The sequence below is a fragment of the Dryas octopetala genome, chromosome 8 (assembly GCF_963921425.1).
Source record: "Dryas octopetala chromosome 8, drDryOcto1.1, whole genome shotgun sequence".
In the NCBI taxonomy this organism is placed as follows: Eukaryota; Viridiplantae; Streptophyta; class Magnoliopsida; order Rosales; family Rosaceae; genus Dryas; species Dryas octopetala.
In genome coordinates this window covers 8,789,632-8,816,286 of record NC_141373.1, presented here as the reverse complement: position 1 = coordinate 8,816,286, position 26,655 = coordinate 8,789,632, and the positions used below count along the sequence as shown (strand labels likewise).

The window sequence follows — 26,655 nt, the reverse complement described above, 5'->3', positions numbered from 1 at the left end:
AGCTACTAAAATATATTTATTAAATAATGTGTTAGTACAGATGTCAATTTTTTATTTGTCAAAAATAAATGAGATTCATGAGCTGCCGTGCCCATTTGTTATACACTAATCTTGACATTTTTCAGTCAAAACCAAAACAATAATCTACATATGTTAATTATTTTTCCTAACTTTTTTTTCTCGAGTCTCTCACATGAAATGAGATCCATCATCTCGTGAAACTCACGAAGAATCCAATCTATGCGAGGGAGTTGAAAAAGGTGTTGGGAAAAGAGTTGTGTAGCATTTCTCAATTAACTTATAATTTGGCTTTTCATTTGAAAAATCCAAAAGGATTCCTTCCCATATTTGTGTGCAAAATCCAAAAAATACCTCAGATGATAAAATAAAACCGCTGAACCTTTTCTTATACATCCTCAAAACCATGTGACCAGAATCTAAAAATCCCTTGTCTATGGAATTTTTTTTTTTGGTCAACTTGTCTATGGAATTTGCTACACCCACACTGTTACACTTACCTACTCCTTGAAGATCAGATTGAGTAGGAAGAATCAAAATCATTGGCCACTCAGATTGATTAGATTCATGCACCACAATTAATTAATTAAATTATACAATAGATATCGTTTCTTAATTGCTTTTAGTCAACCACTGTCTGAAATGAAGTTGTCAATACCAACTTCACAGTCTTCACCTCTCTCTCTCTCTCTCTCTCTCTCTCTCTCTCTCTCTCAAGTCTCAACTCAAAGAGAGCTGAGAAGTGAAAAGGCATGGTGGGTCGCAGAGAGGGGCCGTCGATGAGGAACAGCAGCAACGCGCAGTCCCTCTGCAAATCGAGGGTTGCTATTGCCATAACAATTGGACTCCTTTTCGGCTGTCTCTTCGCCTTCTTCTTCCCCGATGGCTTCGTTTTCCTTTCCAATCAGTCTCCTATTCTCAATCGCCGCTTCGCCAAATCAATTTCCCAGGTTCCTCCTAATCTTTTCCTTCATGGGTTGCTTTCATTTTCTTCATTTTTCTTATGTTACTTGTTTTTTATAGCTCTCTATTTGATGGATCATTGGGTGCTTGAAAGTTTGAGAATTTTAATGAATGGGTATTAGTGCTTGAGATTTTCAAAATTTGATGCAAAATGAACCCGTTGACTTGAGCTTTTGGTGTATTGACTTCTGATTCAAACCCAGTAAATGTAATTGATCTGTGTGTGCTCTGTCTGTAAAGAAAATGATTTTGATGGTTTTCTTTTATAGGTTCCAAAGATGGAAATTAGTTTGATTTGAATTTTGATGTATGTTTTCGAGCGCTTTCATTTCGCATATGGGCATTTGCTTGAACCTTTTGGCGATGAGACGAAAATGATTTATGCATACTCATTCTGATCATTTAATGGCCATGCATATAACTGTTCTGGTGCTCCAATAGCTTAGAACATAGTTTAAGGTGCAAATTTGAGATTTAAATATTCATTTATTTTGTCATATGTGCACTAGGTTGGTGCTACCCTATGTGAATCATCTGAACGGATCAACTTGTTGAAGTCAGAGTTTGTGGCGGAATCAGAGAAAAATGCCGAGTTGAAAAAGCAGGTTAGGGAATTGACAGAAAAGATTCGGTTGGCTGAACAAAGGAAAGATCAGGCAGAGAAACAGGTTCTTGTGTTGGGTGATCGGAAGAAAGCTGGGCCTTTTGGTACTGTCAAAGGCTTAAGAACCAACCCCAGTGTTCTTCCTGATGAATCTGTGAATCCAAGATTGTCAAAGATTTTGGAGAAAGTTGCTGTTAATAAAGAGCTTATAGTTGCACTTGCAAACTCAAATGTGAAGGAGATGTTGGAGGTATGGTTCACTAATATTAAGAGAGTGGGAATACCCAATTATCTAGTTGTTGCTTTGGATGAAGAAATTGCCAGATACTGTGAATCAAAAGATGTTCCAGTCTTTAAGAGAGACCCAGATAAAGGGATCGATTCAGTTGCGAGAACTGGAGGGAACCATGCTGTCTCTGGGTTGAAGTTTCATATATTGAGGGAGTTTTTGCAGCTGGGATATAGTGTTCTTCTTTCGGATGTTGATATTGTGTACTTGCAAAACCCTTTTGATCATCTTTATCGTGATTCGGATGTAGAGTCCATGACTGATGGCCATAATAATAGCACTGCTTATGGCTTTAATGACGTCTTTGATGAACCTGGAATGGGTTGGGCTCGATATGCTCATACAATGCGTATGTGGGTTTATAACTCCGGTTTCTTCTACATTAGACCGACAATTCCTTCAATTGAGTTATTGGATCGTGTGGCTGGTCGGCTTTCTAGGGAGCCAAACTCTTGGGACCAGGCAGTTTTCAATGAGGAACTCTTTTTCCCTTCTCATCCTGGGTATGACGGGCTTCATGCTTCCAGGAGAACTATGGATTTCTATCTCTTTATGAATAGCAAGGTCCTCTTCAAGACTGTGAGGAAAGATGCTAATCTGAGCAAACTCAAGCCGGTAATCGTTCATGTTAATTACCATCCTGATAAGCTTCCGCGAATGATTGCAGTTGTGGAGTTTTATGTTAACGGAAAGCAGGATGCACTAAAACCTTTTCCTGATGGTTCAGATCGGTAAAGATTGTTTTGTTCCTGCTACTCTTACACACCCTTGGTATTTGGGTGCTCTGTGTTCAAAAGAATTGTAACGTAAAAGTTCCAAAGTATACATGTAGGTTAAATGACCTATTTTTGAATGTTGGAATTATTTTAGGAATGTTTGCCATAAAAAAATGCTCATTTGCCATGTGTGGACTTCTTTAGCTTGGTACTCTTTTACATAAAAAAACCTTTGTGCTCTTGCATGAATACAATTTTGCATTTCACTTGTATTCACAAACTAAAAACAGACTTGTTTTTCTTTCAATTATGGCCATTCTATTTAGAAATGAAAAAAATCTTTAGAGTTACACTCTCTTGTCCCCTCACTTGAGTCTCAGTTTGCAGAGGTTGGAGCTGACATCATATGCATGCATTGGCCTTTTCACATTCATGTTACCATAACCTGTGCAGAAACCCTTTAATCAGGGCTGGGTTCCCCTTTCTTCTGTTGTGTACTAGTACCTCCAGGTTCAGGTTGGAGCATCCACAATATAACATATGCATACCCCTGAGCTCAATTAAGCCATTGATAATGCCCCTTTCAGATCTTTGAATCTCTTATATTTTCAGTTGAGCTGTGCTGCAAGTAAATTAATCATAGCTTGATCATTAACCTGCCTCCATCATTTTAACTGATAACTTAATCTTGGATTTATCATTCATAAACAAAAAAGAAAAGCAAAACTCAGAAAACTGGAAAACAGTTGTGAAGCCAAAAAGGATTCAAAATCAAAATAACATTTATTAGAAAACATTGTGATGCATCACTAGTCAAATCCAGCAAAAAAAGCAGGTCTTATCAAATTATGAAATCCCTGATACATTAATGGTATTTTTTATGGACCTTTCAACTACTTTAAAATATCAGCAAAGTTAGCTCGTAGCCTCACTAAATACTAGAGTATCAGGAGTTATCTCTGCTTGGAGTTTTTGGTTCAATGTTGTTGCTTTCACCATCAAAAGAGTCAACTTCCACATCTTTGAGATCAGAAACTGCATCTGGACCATACATCTTCTCTAGCTCATCCTGTTCCATTGGAAAAATCAATTTCATGAATTGTTTCTTTCTTCCGGCAGAAGAAACAAAATAAAGCAAAATACTGAATTTTATATCGAATGTGAGAACTATATTATAGGTGAAGCTAAACTCATTATGATAAAATTAAAAAAAGGGATAATTAGAGGCAAAGGGTAATGAATAGGTAGAGTTTAGATGACGAACAATTATGGAATTGTTTTCTCCATCAAGTTTCACACACTCCTCAGAAAGCCTCCTTAACTTGTCTGGGAGCTTGGAAATTTCGCTTTGCAGCATCTCCGCAATTTCTTGTAGTTCCTCACATTCTTGCTGGGAAGAAATACAAAACCAAAATATCATATGAAACACAACAAAAAACAGGTGAAACAGGGAAATTTTGTAACAAATGGCACCAGCCAAATAAGAAATCGAAAAGTCCATCACCTAAAACAAAGAGACAACCCTTGCCTATTCTTGAAGTAAATTTTACCTTTTTTTTTATCTCTTTTGAAACACATTCTATTAAATAGTACCAGAATAAAAGTATAAAACTAATAGTTACCGGCCTCCAGCAAAGCTTATTCTATAAGTTTTATAATATGTAACCACAAGATGCCCCTAAATAGTCCTACTGTTGCAGAAAAAGATAGCTGTTCAAGCTAATAGATTTTTTTTGATGTAAACAGAACCTTTTGCATCACTTTAATTCCCACTGTTTTGTGATGACAGCTTTCTTAGTTACTTTATTCTATTTTTCTTTGGTGCTTTATGCCTCAAACAAAGAGATACATACATGCAATGAAGAGGAATGTAGATTAACAGAGCTTAAACAAAATGTTTTCTGATTTCTCCTGTTTGTTAAATTATCGTTTTGTAGTAGTATGAACCTCTGCGGCTGAAAGACTGCACACACACACACACACATATTGTCGCCTGAAAGACTGCACAAATATGTTACCTGTTTGCGTAATCTTGACCTCTTAGCTGACTCTCTATTAGACTGCTTTCTCTTTTCTATTCTCTGTTCGTGATCTTCCTGTCAAATCAAGAGAAAAGTTCTACATAAGAACAAGATTTGCATTGGTATATACCACTCAATGAAAGTGAATAGGGCAGAGAATAGAAAGGAATCAATCTGCAAAAGATAAGGAATCCAGAGGACCATAGGTCCCTATCACAAAAAGGTGCAGTATTAACACCAACTAGGCAAATAAACATAATAAGAGCACCCTCATTGCATACGTTCCCGTAAAGTCTTTTCTCTTTTCTTATAAACAGACAATTTAAGCATCAACAAGTTTATAGTTGCTATTGTACCTGAGAAACATAGCATTCTAGAAACTCTAGACCATAGCAGGAAAAGAAAAAACACAAAAATAATTGAAGAAAACATGAAATCAAACTGGAAAAATAGCTACACAAATGTTTCCATTTATTGATCCACATGACATGCATGATTTTTCACACAAGCATCATTGCTAAAGCTACTAGAGCTGAGGAACCAGATGCATTTTCCCTTACCTTTCTAGGTATGGGTTGACCACTGGATACATTGAGGCCCATTCCAAAATCCGGCAATCTCAAATTTGTATCTGTACCAGTATATTGGATTGTAGCATCATTCTGAATTTCCCCTGTTCAAGCACCAGAAGTAATTAATCAAATGAGTTTAAATAATGAAAGCATTGATTTCTAAATTCCAATGCATACCATCTTGATGCATCTGGTTAAGCATTTGCTTTTGAGTTGCAGAAAAATCCTGGAGAAAATAAAAAGGTTCCCACATATTAGTAAAATCACCATGTCCAAACCACATGAGATATAATGTTTTATCAGTTAGTCCCACAATCTCTTCAGAGGAATAGTATTAATCTGGTCATCTAGGCCATAGCAGTAGCATAAGAAGCATTTTTAAATTTATTCAACATATAATTAATTAGAATGCCATACTTGGTTGGTGTCACCACACTCATCTGATGAGTCCTCATCTCTGCTTGCAGCACTGTAGAAAGGAAAATTTGCAATAAATGTAAAAAAAAAACATGCTAAATATATTTACCATATAAATACTTGTTAGGGAAGGGATTGATCAAGGAAAGGAATTAACAATACCTTTGTGAAGCACCATCATCACTATTTCCAGAAAAAGAAGTTGCCTTTTCACTTTCTGCCAGTCTATTACCTGCATACTCCATATCTACTGAGCCTCCCTTGCATGTTGCCATTGATTTCCATTCCTTTTCATCAAGAACCCTTTCTTCTTTCTCTTGAATTTCCAACACCACACCCTGACCATTTATTTTTATTGGATATAAAAATGTATTCACCCATCAATGTGCAAGTAAGTTGACTTAAATTAATCGTGATACAAAACTATTTACTTGGAGAATGAAAGTATCTGCCATTTTTCTTAAATTTTAAACACCACAAAAACCAAAATAATAACCTTCCTTCACAGTATCGTTATGCATGGATTTTAGCAAAACCTATCAAAGTTTGGTATGATAAAAGGCCAAGAGACAGAAACTGAGACAGGGAATAAATTATAGAATTACATTAGGATATGCATAATGATCTGTAGAGAGAGAAGAGAGAGAGAGAGAGAGAGAGAGAGAGAGAGAGAGAGAGAGAGAGAGAGAGAGAGAGAGAGAGAGAGAGAACCTGAGTTGAAGGTGCGCTGCTTTCCCTAGTCCCCATTTGTTTGGAAGGAATAGCAATCCTCCTGGTTATCAACTCTAATAACTGAAAGATAGAGATAAACAAAAGAATTTAATATAGTTAGCAAAAGCATACAAATCACTTCTTCATTAAAATTAAAGCTCCATTAAACAAAAGAGAAAGACATAAAAATTGATTCTAAATTGAATTGACAATTGTGAGTTCAAATGCCCATTATTTTTTGTTGAGGATAACAATGTCAAGCCCTTCCACTCTGAGCTGGGATTAACAGAAGGCAAATCACTAAATCTCATAGCATTAAGCTTTCAAATCTAAATGAATAGCAAGCCAAACCCAGTATTAGCAGTTTATCAATGAGTTTAGGCTAATGAAAAATACCGCAGTCAATACAATCAAAATAAATGAAGGGGTTACTTAGAGTAAAAGACTACACATTGACATCAATTTTTCTACACAACCCACCAGAAATTAAAAGGATTACAGTATAACCAAAACAAAACCCAATAAAGAGCACTACATCAAGACTCTTAAAATTAGCAACAAAAACATGTCAACTTCCAAAGCTAAAATTCTCACAGAAAAACATATCTATATAAAAGAAGGCTATTATTATGTCATGATTTCTTGAACCATAACAAAAAAAAGTAGAGCAAAACATGACCCTGAAAACATATTCTTGACAAGTTAACAAGAAAAACAAAGATCATAACCTTTCTCTTCTAAATCAAATACCACAACCCAATTGCAGAGAGAGTGCGAGATTGAGAGAGAGAGACTTGTGGGTGTGTTTGTGGCGCCAAACGAGAGAGAGTAGTGTGAGTAGGTTGGGTTTGCACTTTGAAGTATGCAGCTTGAGCTTACATACAGTGTAATATATGGTGTATGAACGAGGTTTAAATTTCAACAGTCAAGATCGTTTATGGACGATATCTACGGTCCAAAAGCGGTTCATTCCACCGTCTTGTTTTCGCTCTATTTTTCGTATGTTTCTGTCCTCCCAGGAACAGAAATACCGAAGATTGGGTCCCGCTCTTTTCTTCCTGTTTTTTCTATTTTCTTTTTTCGATTATTCTATTTTTTATACGGGCACTTACATGGCTACACAGGAAGCTGTTTAAAAATATTTATTTCGAAAAAATTAGTAGTAATTTTGATAATAATAATTTAGGGGTTTTATAAAGTAATTTTGGATAAGAATATTTTTGTAGAAAACAATAAGTAAGTGCACTCTACACTTTCTAATAATATTTAACCAAATTAATATCTGCAAATCTGCAATGTTAAAAAGGTCTATCATTTTTTTAAATAATGATAAAGAAGCCTGCGTAATAATTGGGAGACGTTGATTCTACAATGTCTAGTGCTTGGCACCCTTTTCCGAGTGTTCGGTGTGTCCTTTATTTTTTATTTTTACATACATGACATATAGTTATTGTTTAATAACAATAATCATTGTTACTGCTAAAATCAAGATGAATGTGACTCCATAAATTTAAATTTTTTATTTTATGTTGTACTATTTTGTTGTGTTTATGTTAAAAAAAAGGCTTAATTGTGTTTTTACCACCCAAAGTTTGGGGTGATTCCCACTTTACCACCCAGAACTTTATTTGTCCCACTTTACCACCCAAAGTTTACATTGATTCTCACTTTACCACCCAGAATTTTATTTGTCTCACTTTACCACCCAAAGTTTACATTGATTCCTACTTTACCCCCTAAATCTAGAGTGACAGAATAGACGGAAAAAGGTTAATTGGGACACGAAAAATAGTTTTGGGTGATAAAGTGGGAATCAATGTAAACTTTGGGTAGTAAAGTGGGACAAATAAATTTCTGGGTGATAAAGTTCGAATCAATGTAAACTTTGGGTGGTAAAGTGGGACAAATAAAGTTCTGGGTGGTAAAGTGGGAATCAATGTAAACTTTAGGTGGTAAAAACACAATTAAGCCTAAAAAAAGTTAGAAAAAAAAAAAACAAAAGATATATTTGTAGATATCATTTTTATTCGATATTTTAATAGATATTGTGAAACACGAGAGAAAAAAAAGAGGGCTGCTATTTGCATACCCTTTTTTTCTTTTTTGCACACCCTTAAAAAAAAAAAAAAACCAATACAAAAAGACATAAACACCCTTATCTCTCCTTCCCTCTCTCCTCTCTTCCTTTTCTGCAAACACACAACCCATGCGCCCTCCACTTTCCTTTCTCTTCCCTCCTCCTCCTTCCTCCCCCTCCCTTTCCCCTGCGCCCTCCCAGACCCACCAACCCAGCCAAGCTCGACCCCCCCTCCTTCCTCCCCCCGCCACCCCCTTTTTCTTCCCATCCTTCTGCGACCCACCGCCTCTGCCAAACCCGACCCACCTCATCTTTCTCTCTCCCCGAAACCTAACCCCAACTTCTTCCCTTCCCCCCCGCGACCAACCCACCCCGGCGACCACCCCTCAACATTTTACCAAAAAAAAAAAATGTAGCTACAAAATTTTTTGTAAGAGAAAAAGATGAGGGCTGGGTTGGTGGGTTTGGGAGGGCGTAGGGGAGGGGGAGGGGGAGGGGGAGGGGGAGGAAGGAGGAGGAGGGAAGAGGAAGGAAGGGGGAGGGCACAGGGGCTGTGTGTTTGCAGAGAAGGAAGAGAGGAGAGAGGGAAGGAGAGATAAGGGTGTTTGTGTCTTTTTGTATTGGTTTTTTTTTTTTTAAGAAGGGTGTATAAAACAAAAAAAAATGGTGTACAAATAGCAGCTCTAAAAAAAAAGGCCAAGTGCTTTGTAATAACAGTAGTGCTACATATACCACATTTTTATACCATAATTTCATACCACCTTATGTGGCAACTTACATGGCATTCATACATTGGATACTAAAAAATAAAAAAAAAATCCAAAAAGAAAAAGAAAAACATTGTCCAATAAAGTAATGACACGTCAGATGGTATAAATATGTGGTATAAAAATGTGGTAAGTATAGCATTATTCTTGTAATAAAAATGGTTCAGCCTTTCATTTTTTTGCAGATAGGCCGGCTTGTCAGCCCTCTTTTTTTTTTTTTTTGGGCTTTACAAAGAAATCCATATCTTTATCATTAAAATTTTGTTATCATAAGTGGGTTAAGTAAGTTTAGGTTGTGTTTTTCTTTTTGTCAACAGTAGTAAAATTACAAACAAAATACCATACAATGACCAAATAAGTAAGAGTTGGTAAGAAACTCACACACTGGGCCTACACTAACACAACTAACAAGACAAGAAACAGAAAAGGATCCAAACAAAAACAAAGGCCCAATAACCACAAAAACCCAACAACTAGACCAATAACAAAAACCCTAAAACTAAATTCGATTCCTCCAACATCTCGATCTTAATGAAACCAGCGCAGCTCCACTCAAAAGGAGAATCCTCAGAGGCTCAACAACACCTAACGAACACCAAGGCACTCAAAGAGACTTTGTCATAATCCTATAAGATGACAAAATTATTTAACAAAAAAGAAAACTACTTTTAATCAAACAGATATTTGTCTTTTTTATTATTATTATAATTAATTAACTGGTATTCATAAGTTTTGAACTCATGACATACTTTGACAAATGAAGACTAAATAACATTTACTAAACCAAATGATCATTAACAAACAAATATTTATCTAAAAGCTTTAGCTTAATTTACTGTTATAAAGTAATAACTTCACATTTAAATATGTATAGTGTGACATGTTATGCTTAATTGGGGAGCATGAGAAAACTGATTATTAAATTATTTAAATTATAGTGCCTAATTTTAAACACCCTACTCACCAAAAAAATTTGTCTAAACCCCCACCCATCTAGAAACTCTTTCAAAACCCCCTAAAATTTATAATCCTAAATTACCCTTCTGACGCATACTGACGCGCGCTGACGCATGATGACGTCACTGTAACTGTATTTTGGTGAAACTGTTTTTTTTTTTTTTTTGAATTGAAGTTTTTGCTAAATCTCAATTTTTTACTAAAACTAAAATCAAACACTGAAATTGAATTTCATTACACTAAAACTGAATTTCAAAAATTCAGTTACACTAAAACTAAATTTCAAAAATTCAGTTACACTGAAACTGAATTTCAAGAATTCAATTACACTGAAACTGAATTTCAGAAATTCAGTTACACTAAATTGAAGAATTCAGTTATGAATTCACTTACTGAAACTGAATTAAGTGATGAAACAATTACACCTCGACTAAAATGCAATTACACCTTAATTAAAAAACAATTACACCTTTACTAAAACAATTGCAATTCACTAAAACAGTTACACCATTACTGAATTCCGTTTCACTAAAAAGAACACAACAACCTTATCAAAAAAAAAAAAAACAACAATACAACAAGCATTGAGATGAGAGGAGTAGCCAACAATACAACATCGTCCGATCACCTCACGCGCGACGAGTACACGACAGTCGCCACTGCCTCGATCTGTTTCAACCTGCAAATTTGATTCATCATATTTCAGAACCATAATTTCTTTCAAAATTCATTTAAAATTCATGTTTCACGAACTGAAACTGTTTCACTGAAACTGTTTCACGAACTGAAACTGTTTCATCAATAAATGTTTAAATGCTCCTTAGCCATCAATAAAAAGATGGCTAAGGAGCATTTAAATAACATTTTAATCTTTAATTAAATAAGCATGACATTTACTGCACCACCACCACCACAATCAACCAACCTGCAGCGACACCAAGATCCTCACCGTCGACCGCAACATCAAGCTCTCCGCCTTCGTCGGCAAGCTCTGCTTCCTCTGTGACACCACCACCGCCCTCTGCTTCAAGTACCAGCTCCCCGGCGAAGACCTCGACGCCCTCATCTCCGTCACCAACGACGAGGACCTCGACCACATGATGATCGAGTACGACCGCCTCTTCCGCGCCTCCGCTAAGCCCGCGCGCCTCCGCCTCTTCCTCTTCCCTCTCAACCCGCCTCAGACCCCCACCGGCTTCGGCTTTGCCGACACCAAGCCCGAGCGCCAGTGGTTCGTCGACGCTTTGAATTCCGTTCAGATCCAGTCTCCCGACGCTTCTTCTCCCACAGCTCCCGTCTCGGCTTCTCTCCTTCGAAACGGCGGGCCTAGGGGTCGTCCAAATCTTCTGATGGCACCAGTGGACTCGGGACGACGAGAGGAAGCCATCCATGGCGGTCCGGCACCTCGTCGTCGCCGGAACTGGCAGATCTCCGGCGGGGAGCTCGGGTCTGCCTAGACCCGATCCGGTGTCGACGTTCAGTTTCGCGGAGAGTGGAGGGCAGGGAGAGGATGAGGGGGGAGAGGTGAGCGTGATGGGACTGGTATCGCCGGCAACCGTCGCCGGACGGCGGCGCACGCGCCGACGACAACCGCGGGGGAGAGAGAGAGAGAGAGAGAGAAAGCACGCACAGAGAGAGAAAATTCAGAAATGTGGGCTTGATATTTTTTTCGAGGGTTATAATTGGAAAAAAAAGGGTAAAACTGGAAAATTAAAAGATAGGGAGTCAAACTTGACTGGGTATTAGTTGACTAGGGGGTTTAGAAAAATATTAAGTGTAAGATTGGGGGTTATAGGAGAGGTAGATTTTAGGTGGAGGTTATGAAAGATTTTATCTCTAACTAGGGGGTTTATAATTATTAACATTTTAAATTATATCATAGCTCTTCACATTCTATAGGCCAAGTGACCCATATTTTAATTTTTAGACATGATTGAAGGCTCACTACATGCCATTTTTTGAGATTGGTACACATTTTTATATGGTTCATTAATAGAGATGCTCTTACAACTTGTATATACCATCCGAATGTAGAATAACAAAATATACTTCTTTTTTCCTAAAGTTGGTGCTTCGAAGACAAATGTTGTTTTGCCATATGACCACAAAATGTTCATAATTAAACATTTAAACCTGTGAAAATGTTATTTTGAGTTTCATATAATTAACAGCTAATTATAATAATTTAATTTAGAGTGTACGTGTACAGTGCACACATGAACGGGATCATGCAATGTATGATAACTCATCATGTGTACAATATACAGACAGCTCGCGTGGGAATCTCATACAAACACAGCTCATTACCATGAAAAAGTATTATATTTGTGTTGATATATACTTAAAATTTGAACTCAATTGACTATTATTTATAAATGGGCGGATTCACAAGCTAATAATATTCTCTCTTACTTATAATTTCGTTCATACAATGAGAAGACAAATATAAGAAATACAGATATAGAGAAACATCTATAAGTGTAATCTCACACTGTGCCAATCATGCCTTCTATGATGTTACTAATCTGTAATCGGAATCAAAATAAGGAGTTGGATTTCCATTACGAATTACTCATGTGTCTACTAACCATATGAGAATAAAAACACAAGTGAGTCCTACATGATATTAGAAATTCAACTCCTTATTTTGGATGAATTTGATTCTTGGGTGGGGGGTGGTATTCTGTTTGCTGGAGAAACAACTCATCAGGATTCCATTTTTTTTTCCTATTATACTCTCACATTATTTCTACAATTTCAAGTTTGTCCATTCACTTTAACCCAACTTAATTTATTTAGAACAAGAGTATTTTAATAATCAAATTGGTTTCAATTCCGATTCAAATGAGTTAATAGACAACTTATATGAAATCAATATTATTTATATTATAATTCTAGATAATTTAGTAAACAATTTCAATAGAAATTCAGATTTTGACTCATCTTCAATCTGATTCCTCCTCAATACAAATAAAGTATTTTTGACAATGATTTTGAAAGACATTAAAGTAGTTTTGAATGGTTAAAAACGTTTTTGATGAAGTTTGACATAACTAACTTTTGAATTATAAAAACCACCTACCTTCCTTGAGAAGCTCTTCTACTTAGATTTATTGGAAAGACTTTATTTTTTGTTACATTTATTGGAAAGACTTTGATTCTAATAAAATTTTGATATGTTTCCAGTAAAAAGCTAACAAAAAAAAAACACTCACAAACATTGCTGTAAGTCTTTGATGTCATAAACAATTATCGGAACTTAAAAACTTAAGTTATTGGAAAATAAGCTAATAATGCTAGTCTAAACAGCTTCAATAATACAAAATGAGAATAAGAAAAACATTTATAACACTATCCATAATTGAATGATGAAAAGTGTGAACCCGTCAAATTATACGTGAGATTTGAAAAAAAAAAAAAAAGCACATTATTTTTTGGTCAAGAAAAGCACATTATTTAAGATGGCAAAAAATAGCAGAAGCGGACCCAGCAATTTGCTAAAAGAGAAGCGCGTATACATTTAAAGGAACAATACTTGGGTTACTTGAGTACCTTCCCAAATTATGATTTTTTTAAATTATGATTTTGACAATGTTAGTGTATAATCGAAACTGTTAAATTTTTAGATAACATATTAAAGATTATCTCTGCAAAAAATTAAATCAATCGAAAATAGTTTGGTTATATAACTGTTGTCAATTAAATAGAAAAAATTAACGATTTGATAAAAAAATCACTCTTTAATTGAAAATCATCTATTTTTTCTATTTAATTGACTACAGTTATATAATCAAACGATTTTTGCTTGATTTGATTTTTTATAGAGATGATCTTTAATATGTTATCTTAAAAGTGAACGATTCTGATTATACATCATTGCCAAAATTATAATTTGAAAAAGGTGGAGTGACCTTAGGTAACCCGAGGGTAACCCAAGTATTGTTCCATTTAAAGTGAGTAGTCGACTAGTCGGTCAAAATGTCTCAAAGTGAAAGAGACAAGTTTTCTCTCAAGTTTCACCTTTTTGCCACTACTACTACTCAAAAATCGAGCATTTCTCTTTTCCTCGGTTATTCACTTATTCTTCTCTTTCATTATTGGGTTTCACAAAGGACAGTAGTTTCTGTACCCCGCCAGCTTTCATTTCTGTCAGAAAGAACAAAACCAATGTGTGGGTTTCAGGCTCGCACACACTCCTCCTCAACTCTCAGGTGCTCTGGGTGCTTTGAAAATGGCTGCTGTGCTTGATGCATTAGCTTCACCTTGTGATGACTGATGAGTGACTGGTTTGAGTGTCATTCTTCAAAGAGGTTAGTGGGTTTCTCTGCTTTTTTATTTTTCTCTAATGGGTTTGTATTATTTTGTTTGAGTTTTGCGTTTCTTGATTTTTTTTTGGCATTTCTCTTTGCCTGTGTTTGTGTTATTGTGGTTTGGGTGAAGATTAGTTGTCACATTCTTGATTTTCTTTCTTTAAGTATTTACTTCACGAATTTCCTCATGAATCTGATCTGCTTCTTTGAAAGATTTATCTGTTTATGTTGTTTTTGGTTGCTCTTACTGAATTTTAGTAGATTTTTCCTCATTAATCCGCTTACTAAATGTTCTACTTTCTTTAAAAAAAAAAAAATAAAGAAAAGAAAAGGAGAATGTTTTTTCATTTTTGGCCATCGTTTGTTCATGGGTTATTTTAGTCTAGAATTTTAAACGGGTATATCATCTCAACTAATATCTGGAAGAGAATGAGCCATCAAAATTGTGGATTGACAGTTGAGTGAATCTTTCAACAGTTTGGTTCCTCTTTATTAGTATGGAAAGCTGGTAACTTATTGGTCCCACTTTAAATGAAAAAATGAGTAGGAAATGGTTTTGTTAGTTTGGTGGAGAATTGAAGCATTTAGGATTTTTACTTTCTGGTTTGGAGGGCCATATCCCATATTCTAAAATTAAACCTGGAAGCTTGCTTATTATAAGTTACTAGACTCTCTCCGTGTAGAGTGGTATAGTTATGGTGTATGACTATGCATGGGTGGCTTAATGAGCATTAATATGATACAAGTTGATGTGCTTATGGAAATTCAATGATGAAGATGAGTGAAAGCCAACTGGGGTTAGTTTATTGAGGCCAAATTGCATATGAATGACTGGTGGATGATGTGGTCCTCTAGAAGAGTGACAATCAAAGTTGCAAATTGGGTTTGTCTGGCAGATGCCAAGGGAGGAATGAGGACCACATTATTCACTTCAGATAGAGCATTATAGCTCTTCAAGGAATAAACAAGTAAGAATGAATCTTAATATGCTTTATAGCTGTGACCCTGTTGAAACTTCCCCAACAATAATCTAGAGAAGCTTAACAGTTGATATTCTGTTATGTTTTAGAGACAAAGCGTGTGCTGGATGAATCAAATTTTCTATTGACAATGGTATGATCTGATCGGACTTGATATCCACTATGAATCCCTTCAAGTTTCAATGGAGATCTCCATCCAGACGCATGAAAGTTCTTGATGCTTATGAAAGTTTGAAACTTGTATGATCTGGTTGGATTTGGGATCCATGATTACTCCTTTCAAGTTTCAGTGGAAATCTCTATCCAGGCACATTAAAGGTCTTGATACTTATGCAACTTGGAATGTATTCTGCAGCTAAAATGTTTTCTGACCGTCAATAACCTCCTGCTTAGAACTGCTGAAACTCCTAACTCTGAGAGATAGAGATTTACAAACACGGTGTCTAATATATCACCACTTGGCCATAGAACTGTACTTGCAACATTGTATTTTATTGATAAAATAGCTGAGAACTATGGCAAGATCTACACATTTGCATTATGCCAAGTTGACATTGCATAAAACCATATATTGCAGCAGATGTGGTGCAAACAAGCTATTTTGAAGCTGAACTGGGTGAGGTAGTCGAAGTTATTCTTCTCAAGATATATGTCAAGTATATGGAATTTATAAACAAATATAACATAACCAGGTATTGGGATTTGTGAACTTGTTGTGTACTAAACTAATATGGAGAATTTTAAATGACAGATATTCTTTGTTCCAATATCATGAGATGTTGTGCTGCAATAAGGTTCCAATTATGTAAGGAAATGATGGAATAATACTCTTTTATTTCCCTCATAAAAAATTAAAAAAAATCAATATCAAAGAGTAGTGTGCTACATATGAACTTCTATTGTGATCTTTTAGGGTTTTATGGATACAAATAGAAATGATAGTTTTGGAAAAACTTTTCGACCTCAAGACCAAAATCTGGTATCTTGTCATAATTTCTTTTTTATTTTGTCTGTTCATATTTGCAGGTCCGAACTAGGTATTTATTGATTCCTGGTATCACCCATCAGCATGACAACAGGACCAAAGGATGGCTGGCACTCTATTATGCCTCTTTGTTTGAGAGGCAAATCCGCCTCACGTTTTTGCATGTTTCGAAAGGTGAAGGCAGCAGACTACAGTCCAGGGAGCGCACCTGTCTATCTGAATGTTTATGACTTGACGCCGGCAAATGGCTATGTCTATTGGGCAGGCCTTGGTATTTTTCACTCTGGGGTGGAAGGTTAGCTTACCTTTATGGCTTTATCAGTAAATGTTTTTTGATAAATCAAATATCAGTGGTTTCTTTAGGAAAAGACTATTCCTATACTCACCCAAAATTATGTGATCATTTTGCATTGGCTGATTAATGAATTTAACCAGGTGTATAACTTTACCTTGAAGTTGCTCATCTAATCTATTTCTCCGTATAATCTATAACATCATAGAAGAGTTATTAAAGCTAGTTAAACACTATTCAAAATTGAAAATCCTAGCTTTTCAACTAACTCAACCCAACCCAACTGGATTAGACTTCTACCAAACTGTATGGTATATACAATATGCAGTAGTTCATCACAAGCCAAAGAGGGAATGAGTGCAGGGGGACGTTGCAGACTCTACATAGTAAGTAGTAATACAAAAACTTATAATTTGATCAAAATCATATATTTAATGTGACAAATAAATATAAGGGAGACTTAAAGTTCAATTCATTTTATGAGCCTTTCTTAGACTAAGACCGGTAGTGATTTAGGATTTTTAATTAAGTCCTTTTATTTTTCTTCTTTGACGGCTTCCGCCCAAAATCTTGGAGTTAAAACCTAATATGCAGCCTCTACAAAGCCCACTCTACACCTTAGGAGGGGAAATATCCTTCAAATAGGGGGAAATACCCTTCAAATCAGGGAATGACTTTATTATGAATTAAAAGGATTTTATTATAAATTAAAAGGATTTTATTATGAATTAAAAGGATTTTCTTATAAATTATTATGAATTAAAATAATTTTCTTATAAATTTTAAAACAGCCTCGGTCTCTATCTAAAAACTGTTTTTCTAAAGAACCTAAGCCTAATTATCTCATTCAGTATGACTTACATAAGTTACATGTCTGAAAACATTAATGAAACTGATACTCAACAGATATTGTACACAAGCAACCAATATTAGTTTTGAGTTTAAAATGAGATTAAACTGGAGTTTAAGTTATCATAACTGTTTAGGCTTGTCTTGAATTTTAGATGCATCAGGTCCACCCATTTCTGCTTCCACTTGTGAATTTTACTTGGTCTTTCAAATTAATTCCAAAATGTCTTTTTCAACTATGACAACTTGGTAAAGCTTGTTTCTTTACCACTATTCCAAAAAGCTTAAACATGTGAGCCAATAGTTATTTTATATTCAAACACTTCCCCTCACATGTGAGTCTCTAATCTTTATCCACCAGTAGAGCTTAACATTTGGAATTCAACTTATATTGGGAGGTTGCAATTGTATGAATTTCAACCCAAGATCTCATGCTTTGATAAAAAGATAAAAATTACCCACTGAAATTATTTTCATTAGACTCATAAATGTTTATTGATCATCCTTGCTTGCTTACAGTTCATGGTGTAGAATATGCCTTTGGAGCCCATGAATACTCATCAAGTGGTGTCTTTGAGGTTGAACCTCGACAGTGCCCTGGCTTCAAGTTTAGACGGTCAATTTTCATTGGCAGGACATCCTTGGATCCTTTCCAAGTTAGAGAGTTCATGGAGCGTCAATCTGCAAACTACAGTGGTGACAAGTATCACTTGATCGTCAAGAACTGCAACCACTTCTGTGAGGATATATGTTATAAGCTGACCGGACACCCGATACCAAAATGGGTCAATCGACTCGCAAGAATAGGTATATGACATATTTCTTTAACAACCGCTGCTTCTTTGATGTTTGACTTGCATTAATTATATTTCTCTCGAGATGTCTTGGATACTTGGGGTCCAAAATCCAAATGCTTCTATTACTCTAGCATGAAGGATGTTCAAACTAAATATCATTGTGGTTTAATTTTTTTGTAGATCTCACTGCCACTTGCAATTTAGAGAATTAGTCACTCAAATATACCATGAGGCTTCCTTGTTGTCTAAATATTGCATTATAGTGAAGAAATACTTTTATGCTTTCTTGTCAAACCAAAGATTAAGAGAAGCACAAAGTGCCTCCTTTTCTAGAAATGTTTAGTGTCAACCTCCAAGAATTTTTTGATTCTGGATTATACTTTGTTCTTCATTCTCTTTCCTCTTAAGGAATTATTGTGTTGGTAAGAGAAATTCATGGTTTATTCATCTTTTCTACTTCCTTTTAGGTTCACTATGCAACTGTATACTTCCAGACGCCCTTAAGACAACCACCGTTCCACATGACCCCAATTTCCAAGGATATGACAGCGAGAAAAAGAGACTAAGAAGTGCCTTCACTTGCTTGTCATCAATCTCAATGCCTCAACGGGAAGTATCAATGTCGTCGTTGTTTCTACATTCTCACTATAAAGGCTGCCTACCACCATGGGAGTTAAAAAGGTCTAGAAATGGCTCATTGAAGAAGGGGTGAGAAAAAACTTCAATCCTTCATCACTTTCTGCAATGCCTCAGTGGGTTACTGTTCTTTCATGCTAACCTGTGTTTGTGGAGTTTGCTTGTTGTATTTGTAAGATTGTATTTTAAATCTCTGATGTTAAAGTTGTTATGTGCAGTCATATAATTATAGGAGGGGACCCCAAATACCTTGCTCCATTGTTATCAAAGTATATTGAGCTTCATATTCTTCTGGCACTCACATTGCCAAAAAATGTCAATTCTGTAGCTCTGATACAACTTTTTCATATCCAATAATATGAGAAGGTATTGGAGCTTTTTCACGACTCTGCAAATTTCATTAGCCAGAGAAAAATAATTCTGAGAGCTTGAGGAGCAGACAAAATTTTCATCATATGCACATTGGTTAGCTACAAATTATAACATACAATACCCAATTTCATAAAAGAGTTAGTCATCAATGATTAGCCTTGCAAATTATCAAATCTCCCATCCCTCAAATCTGTTATGAAGAAGCCTTGACTCTTGAGTACAATTAAGAGGGCAGAGCAACTCTTGCTAGATAATCAAAGAGCATTAATTAGAAAATAAAAAATAACCTCATACCCTTGAGACAGGCTAACTTATCTTAAAAACCAATTTTAACCATCATCAATAATTGTTTCTTTTTTCAGGACAAAAATTATAATATTTCTTTTCATAAACTATTTAATAACAAAAGGAAATTAATGTCATACAAATTGAAAATTTAAAAAAAGATTTACAAACAAATTTTTTAAAAAAGAAATTAAAAATATTTTCTTTGAGACTCACACAGCTTCCTTCAGATTTTAGAAGTATCTCAAATCAGAATCCAAGAGAATCTCGATCCTTTCCACTCAACATTGAACATTCTATGGAAGTTTTGAAAGTTAGAAGACAGAACAGATGTATAATATTTTTTATGCTGTCTTAAAAGTTGGTGCATTTTGTAATTGATCTTAAATTCTTAATTTATTTTATTCATTACTTAACCAAAATGCCAGCGATATTCTGGGCCATCTCAAGTCCGCTTAGTCCAGTCTGTCCAGACAGCTCTGGATTGAAGTCAAACAAACTCCAAGCTCATTTCCACTTCCTCCAATTCTCATTTGCTTCATTTGGTGTTGTTGTTTATACCTCTCTGCTAAGACACAATTCAGAATCTGAGCACAGTTTGATTATCCATTTTTGCACAATAAACAATCCCCATTAGCCTAAATTCGGAGACTTTAGACCTTCTAGAGAAACATACTGTGCCATAATCAAAACCCATTTTGTAAATGTTATGGGTAAAGGAGGTGGCTGCGTGCCAAGCAAGAATAGGCCACCTGTAGGCGTTTCTGATCCTCCAAACCCAGAAAGCGATGGTCCGGTTTCAGACCAAAACCAAAACCAAACCCAAACCACACAAGTAACAGACCCAATTGAGGATGGGGTCTCACAACAACAAGAACAAAGAAAGCTGAGGGTTTTCATAGTGTTTTACTCAATGTACGGGCATGTGGAGCTCTTGGCCAAGAGAATAAAGAAAGGGGTTAATTCCATTGATGGGGTTGAAGGGGTTCTATACCGGGTGCCGGAGACTCTGTCCCCGGAGGCGTTGGAGCAAATGAAGGTGCCCAAGAAAGAAGATGATGGGGTGCCAGTGATATTGGCTGAGGGATTGGTGGAGGCTGATGGGCTTTTGTTCGGGTTCCCTACCCGGTATGGGTCCATGGCCGCGCAGATGAAGGCGTTTTTCGACTCCACAGGGCAGCTGTGGAGGGAGCAGAGGCTTGCAGGGGTGCCTGCTGGGTTCTTTGTGAGTACTGGCACACAAGGTGGGGGGCAAGAGACCACTGCGTAAGTAAGACACCCTTGGTTTTGGATTGAGTTCATTGATTGAAGAATTTTTTTGGTTAATCTTGTTGGTATGTTGATTTGAGTATTGTGAGTTTTGATGCATTTGATATGTGTTAGTAGCATAGGATGAATTAGAAGTTGATATGTCAGTGACAAAGTCATAAACTTCTTTTTGTTGTTTGTACATTGCATGTTCTTGTAAAAGAGATTAATTAAAATGCATAAGCATTGGAATCTATATTTGATCACATTGCTTGTTTTATATATAGTTGTTGGTGGCTTTGCAATTTTATAGAATGTGGTTTGATTCCGGAGAAGAGGAATTGGATACTTTTTGTGGATAAGAAACATATTGGCTGTACAATCGTCAATTTGCATGAAAAATATCAAATGAAGTGCACATTCTTGTGTAGGATGATTGGTCTTTTGAATTGCTTATGCATGAGTTTCAAACGAGCGAGAGAAGGGGTTTGGGTGTCAAGAATTTGATATATTTATTCATGGGACAAAGGATGTGAACAGAAGAAAGTTTCAACTTTCAACCCTTTCCGAAGCATCTCCTAGGGGGTGTGAAAAACACTTGTAAGGTGCTTGAATAAGCCACTTGTTTGTATAAATATGTAGTACAAGGTTATCTAAAACCTGATGAAGATATTACAAAAGTTGTCTTATGAAGAATTACATTCAGAATGAGGAACTCTATGCATAACTTCATCATTGACGGACGAAAAGTAAATAAGCAGCCTTAAATTTGTCTTTTATGAAATATATTGATTAATATCCAATATTTATGTGATCAATCTCATCCACCTCTAAAATATGTTAAATATGTACTTGCTGCAGTTGGACAGCAATTACTCAGTTAGCACACCATGGAATGATATATGTTCCTATTGGCTACACCTTTGGTGCTGGAATGTTCAAAATGGACTCCATTAGAGGGGGGTCTCCATATGGTGCTGGAGTCCTTTCCGGTGATGGCATGAGGGAACCAAGTGAAACGGAGCTGGCTCTCGCAGAGCATCAGGGGAAATACATGGCTGCAATTGTCAAGAAGCTTGCACAGCCTCGCTCTCATGGTCCGGGTCATGGACTGGAGTAGTCTTAATAAACCAACATTCTTGTCCATTTCCATACATTTTTCTTGGTGTTTTCACTCTGTTTTGTGATGGTCTTCAGATATCGTGTGTTAATAGATTTTAGATGGCTGAGGAGCCCTGTGCTTTTTGAAATTTGCATATTACTATATCATTGTTACTGGTTTTGACCATTGTTCAGAGCTCATTCAAACTGTTTTAGTTGTATATGGTTTTTTCTGTTTGATTAAAACGTTATTATCATCAATAAAATTGTGAGTCGTGTTCATTTCTATTGAAATGGAATCTTCTCTACAATCAGGCCTCTCGCTCACTCATTTGTGTATGCAAGTTCAGATGATCCTAAGCTTACATATTTTTTATAAGGGATTAATGTCATTTTGCTCCCCAGACTATTACACATGTATCAGTTTGCTCCCCAGACATTAATTTGGAAAATTAAAGACCCTGACTTTTTCAATTTTGCCAATTAAGGTTATTCCGTCAATTTATACATTTTTCATCTAAAATGTCAAGATGATCAAGCAAAATTTAACAAGAAATAAAAGAGGAAAAATGATGCATGAGGAAAAAATGATAAGATCTAATTGGAAGGGACCATTTTGCCCTCAAAGATTTGGATAAAAAATGTGTAAATTGACAAAAGAACCTCAATTGGCAAAATTGAAAAAGTCAGAGTCCTTAATTTTTCAAATTAGAAGTCAGGGGAGCAAACTGATACAAGTGTAATAGTCAGGGGAGCAAAATGGTATTAATCCCTTTTTATAATTAAAACTAAGTTGTTTCAGACTTTTATTTAGTATGATAACATAAAGGATGAAGGATGTCCATTTAATTATCTTTCTAATGTAAACTCTATAAACCCTAACCCCAAAATTATGATGGTAGCAACTTTAGCAGATGTGCTATGGCAGAAAAGTTACCACAACATATTGGTTCCATTTTGAATTTGAACATGTTAAGTTTTAACCTTTATGGTCTGAACATATTAAAAGGGCCAAAACAGGTGAACAAAGAAGAGAGTAATGTTATACACTTATACTTGCAATGTTCTTTTACAAATTAATTTACTCAATGCTTTGCAAAGCTTATGTATGACATAGATGCGAACTATATGTGGTTGTCATAGAGTAAAATAAAATTAATAAATTCTGCAATATAAGCTGCAACTGCATTATATGATCCACAATTTAATTCAGGAAAAGTAAATAAAAGGATGTCCTTTCCCATTTAATTTAGGAAATAAATAAATCATTGAGCCTCAATTCTTGAATCCCCCAATGATCCACATCAAACTTATGAAAATATATGATGTTTCCAGCCAATATCACAAACATTTCACAAAGTTACACCAGGTTTCATATGCGTTCGTTCCAGAGTGCCCTTGCCTGATTCTGAAGATTTCATGCCCCAGTAGCACACCAGAAAAGAAAGAAGCTTTGACGACCAAATGTACAGCCCTTGAACAGCCTTTAAGGATGAATTTGGTGTTTAAAAGAAGCAGCTCCTACATGCAACGCGGAAATAAGGTCTGCCCCACATACCCACCAGCCATCGCTCTTCTGACATTGGATTCAAACATCTTTGGGTTATCCCTCAGAACAGCAGCTGCGTCGTGATTAAGGGGATCTTCATAATTGGGTGCCTGCATGCACAAGAACAAGTTCCGATTAAAGAAGCTTGCCAAGTTGTGAGAATCAACTTGTGATTGAAAGAATAATCAATACCGTAAAAAGATGAAAGAGTCCGTATATTATAGTGTTGATATTCAAGACGGGTTTCCAGTCTTCTCTTAGAATGTTGAGGCAGACATTTCCTTCCAAGTCAATATTGGGATGGTAGACCTGCAAGTTGAAACTACTGTTAAGGCGACTTCTATACACAAAAAGTAGCATTATCATCTAGAAAAGCACCATGTTTAGGGAACAGGGCACGCTAGTGTACCTTTGTCTTGCACTTGACTTTTGGTGCCTCGTGAGGGTAGAGGGGAGAAACTTGAAATGTGAACATAAATGTACCACCTCTGTGATCAAGATACTAAGTTAAGCACTAAAAACTCCCAAAACAAATTTAAACAATATTATCAGCCATGCAATAAACAGCAGAACCAGACTCCAAATATTACAACTGTCTAATCTAACAATGAAGTAGCAGTTGGTCTATTAACTTTTAAATTTATGTCCCTTTGGAGTAAGGAGTGATCCAATATCTCAAGTCCTTGCATTTTCAGATCCCCAAGATGGCAATCCTTAATTTGCATATCTTAGGAGACTCCCTACTTGAATTACAAGCTTAGGAGAAATAAGATGCTTAAATAATTCAAAGTTTTTATGTTAAAAATCTCTTGTATGAAAATTCCCATTAAAGTACAAATGTTGACTAAAAGGGGATGAATTTTGCATTAAATAATACTTACAAATAGTATCCTTCATCAGGCTGTACGGTAACCTCAAAGTTCATTAAGTCATCCTTTCCATTGGGAAATGATATGCTACATGTTTTTGGTAGGTTCAGCTCACTGACATCTACAAGATGAGAACCATTGAAACAAATTAAAACATAAACCTATATATAGGCTTCTTTTTCTCTTTTCACAAGCCTATATTTTAACTTCTCTGAAGAAATTATGCAAAATAATTCATTCATTTGGAAAAAGAGACTTTGAGTTCTGACATCAATTCCAAAATGAAAGGTCATTACCAGGCCATCGATCAATCCTAACCTTCAACATTTTTGCATTAAAAAAATATTCCAAAGAAGCATGCTAAGCTAGTTTCCCCCTTACCCAGCCCAAATCAATTGGCAGGCATTTACAAGAGCAACTAAATTTCATGCACAGTATGCAAGTTGTCAAAGACTTAACATGAGCAAGTAGCTAGAAGGTATAAATGTCAAGGAAGCTAAAAAAAACCCAGTCACTCTTGTGTCAACAAAATTTTAACAATGAAATATGTCCTATACAGCTCTTTCAGGTAACTTTATTTCAACATTAGAGATGAAATACCTCTGTTAAGACGTAATTCTCCTGCACTTTGCTTCTTGCCAGGTGTCTTTCCATTGGCGTTTTCTGCAATCTCTCTCTGCTTTTCCTTCACTTTAAATAGCTTAATCATTTTTCCTACAGCACAACATCAAAATAAACAAACATACAGCTCATACAGTAGTTCCATATTCAACATTTGGTGTCTTAATTATATGCATAGATATATATTGAAGAGTGGTCAGACATATAATGTTAAATATTTAACCACGAAAGATACCATACCTTAAATAGCTATATTAAAATCTAACGGTTAATAGAAAACTAACTATTTACGTACATGCTCTAAGTCTTTGTCATTATAACCGTTGGATTTTCATCCAAGGGTTTAGAGCATGGTCTGTGTATGATTAAAATACTTAATGTTATGTGTTGAATGTCTATTTCTTATATGCATCGTGATACAAATAAAATGCAACAGTTTTACCATTGACCAAGCTAAATTTGTTGCTTTATTGACTGGTAAGGACTAACCATATTATGGTTAGCTACTTCTGAACTTATTTACATCCCATAGATATGCTTGCATCCATAAGCACACTTGTAACATGCACTTTACATCAACCAAAACATCATGGAAGCTTAATTCAGAGTACGAAAGATTCAGCAAACCTAATTACACATCTCCCCTAAAAGTACACTGGATCCAACTATTAAGTAACCATTACCAAAGAATGATATAATAGGCGCAAGCCGGACAGCCAGTGATCCGGAGCAATACACCATGGAACTGAAAACCCATTATAACCAAGCCCATGTCCTAACCCTTTAATGTACTACCACAAAACAGGCACAAACATTGATGGGGTTCAGAGGTCTACCCATATTACTTAGTAAGACCAAACAAAAAACTATCTTTTTGAAACAAATTCACCCCTTTCAAGCAAAGATATAAACTTTACATTCAAAACAAGTACAGAACTTTATTGGTAAGCTTAGCTCTTTATGACCATACCGATGAGCTGCTGGGTCTCCTTGGTTCAATGCTTTGGTTCAACTTTTGAATCGCCACACCAGCTCAAAAGGATGCAGGGTTTACCTGAAAATACAAAAAGCTCTTTAATTTATAGACCAAACAAACCACAACTGCAAAACAAAGAATTCAAATTCCAATTAATCAATTCTTAGACTCAAATAGCTCTCCAATCGTGCGTTTTCAAACCAACCCACTTGATCAAAAGCACTCAAAATCCACCAAACAACAAATAAAAACCAATAATTTATACCAATAATGCAATATCTGTATGTGGGGGTGAGCTGAAAACCTGGATCAGATTATTATCATCATGGGCATGTAAAGCCGATACAAAAGCCATGAGTGTTGTGATCGTGGAAACGAAAGCTTACCTGCTTGAAAAGACAGTAAAGGGTCTTCGCAGAGAGAGAGAGAGAGAGAGAGAGAGAGAGAGATGGAATCTCAAAGCCAAAGGCCAAAGCGTGTGAGAGTCGGAGAGTGTTCTTGTTTATACAAAAGGTATGGGCTTGGGGGTCCTTCCCTTCTTTAATTTTTTAATTTTTCAATTTTTCAATTTTTCAATTTTTGGACTCTCTCTCTCTCCTGCGTCAATCATCGTCATCTACTGCTTTCAGACAATGAACTGGCCTTGTCATCTGCTGTGGTGCACGTATTTCAT

The 26,655-nt window shown here is 35.9% G+C and overlaps 5 protein-coding genes across 10 annotated transcripts; 3 read left to right on the top strand and 2 right to left on the bottom strand.

The window, feature by feature from the left end:
• The first annotated feature begins 483 nt into the window (after positions 1–483).
• On the top strand, positions 484–2,844 carry LOC147276915 (arabinosyltransferase RRA2-like). The gene is made up of 2 exons (XM_086253691.1): positions 484–968; positions 1,491–2,844. Exons 1-2 carry the CDS (start codon positions 771–773, stop codon positions 2,607–2,609), a joined length of 1,317 nt encoding a protein of 438 aa, XP_086109817.1. The 5' UTR covers positions 484–770; the 3' UTR covers positions 2,610–2,844.
• Positions 2,845–3,352: 508 nt separating this feature from the next.
• On the bottom strand, positions 3,353–7,169 carry LOC147276914 (G-box-binding factor 1-like). The gene is made up of 9 exons (XM_086255264.1): positions 7,040–7,169; positions 6,312–6,392; positions 5,763–5,938; positions 5,601–5,652; positions 5,361–5,409; positions 5,172–5,284; positions 4,609–4,686; positions 3,855–3,980; positions 3,353–3,659 (listed from the first exon to the last, which is right to left on the bottom strand). The coding sequence occupies exons 2-9, from the start codon at positions 6,345–6,347 to the stop codon at positions 3,537–3,539; spliced, it is 753 nt and encodes a 250-aa protein (XP_086111390.1). The 5' UTR covers positions 6,348–6,392; positions 7,040–7,169; the 3' UTR covers positions 3,353–3,536.
• Positions 7,170–14,207: 7,038 nt separating this feature from the next.
• LOC147276913 (deSI-like protein At4g17486) lies at positions 14,208–19,339 on the top strand. 5 transcript variants are annotated; one of them, XM_086253022.1, is made up of 6 exons: positions 15,503–16,023; positions 16,154–16,207; positions 16,429–16,682; positions 18,048–18,335; positions 18,793–19,033; positions 19,180–19,339. In XM_086253022.1, the coding sequence occupies exons 3-6, from the start codon at positions 16,472–16,474 to the stop codon at positions 19,316–19,318; spliced, it is 879 nt and encodes a 292-aa protein (XP_086109148.1). In that variant the 5' UTR covers positions 15,503–16,023; positions 16,154–16,207; positions 16,429–16,471; the 3' UTR covers positions 19,319–19,339. The 5 variants fall into 5 exon arrangements, with proteins under 5 accessions (XP_086109145.1, XP_086109149.1, XP_086109148.1 ...); XM_086253019.1 differs by lacking the exons at positions 15,503–16,023; positions 16,154–16,207 and adding an exon at positions 14,208–14,422; XM_086253020.1 differs by lacking the exon at positions 16,154–16,207.
• A 731-nt stretch (positions 19,340–20,070) lies between these two features.
• Positions 20,071–22,278, top strand: LOC147276912 (putative NAD(P)H dehydrogenase (quinone) FQR1-like 1). Its single transcript, XM_086253024.1, has 2 exons — positions 20,071–20,884; positions 21,728–22,278. The coding sequence occupies exons 1-2, from the start codon at positions 20,328–20,330 to the stop codon at positions 21,984–21,986; spliced, it is 816 nt and encodes a 271-aa protein (XP_086109150.1). The 5' UTR covers positions 20,071–20,327; the 3' UTR covers positions 21,987–22,278.
• Positions 22,279–23,112: 834 nt separating this feature from the next.
• LOC147276911 (NEDD8-conjugating enzyme Ubc12-like) lies at positions 23,113–26,520 on the bottom strand. Of its 2 annotated transcripts, none has more exons than XM_086253286.1 (7): positions 26,369–26,520; positions 25,977–26,060; positions 24,986–25,099; positions 24,398–24,506; positions 23,926–24,004; positions 23,709–23,825; positions 23,113–23,626 (listed from the first exon to the last, which is right to left on the bottom strand). In XM_086253286.1, the coding sequence occupies exons 3-7, from the start codon at positions 25,092–25,094 to the stop codon at positions 23,489–23,491; spliced, it is 552 nt and encodes a 183-aa protein (XP_086109412.1). In that variant the 5' UTR covers positions 25,095–25,099; positions 25,977–26,060; positions 26,369–26,520; the 3' UTR covers positions 23,113–23,488. The 2 variants fall into 2 exon arrangements, with proteins under 2 accessions (XP_086109412.1, XP_086109413.1); XM_086253287.1 differs by lacking the exon at positions 26,369–26,520 and adding an exon at positions 26,248–26,269.
• Between the last annotated feature and the right edge of the window lie 135 nt (positions 26,521–26,655).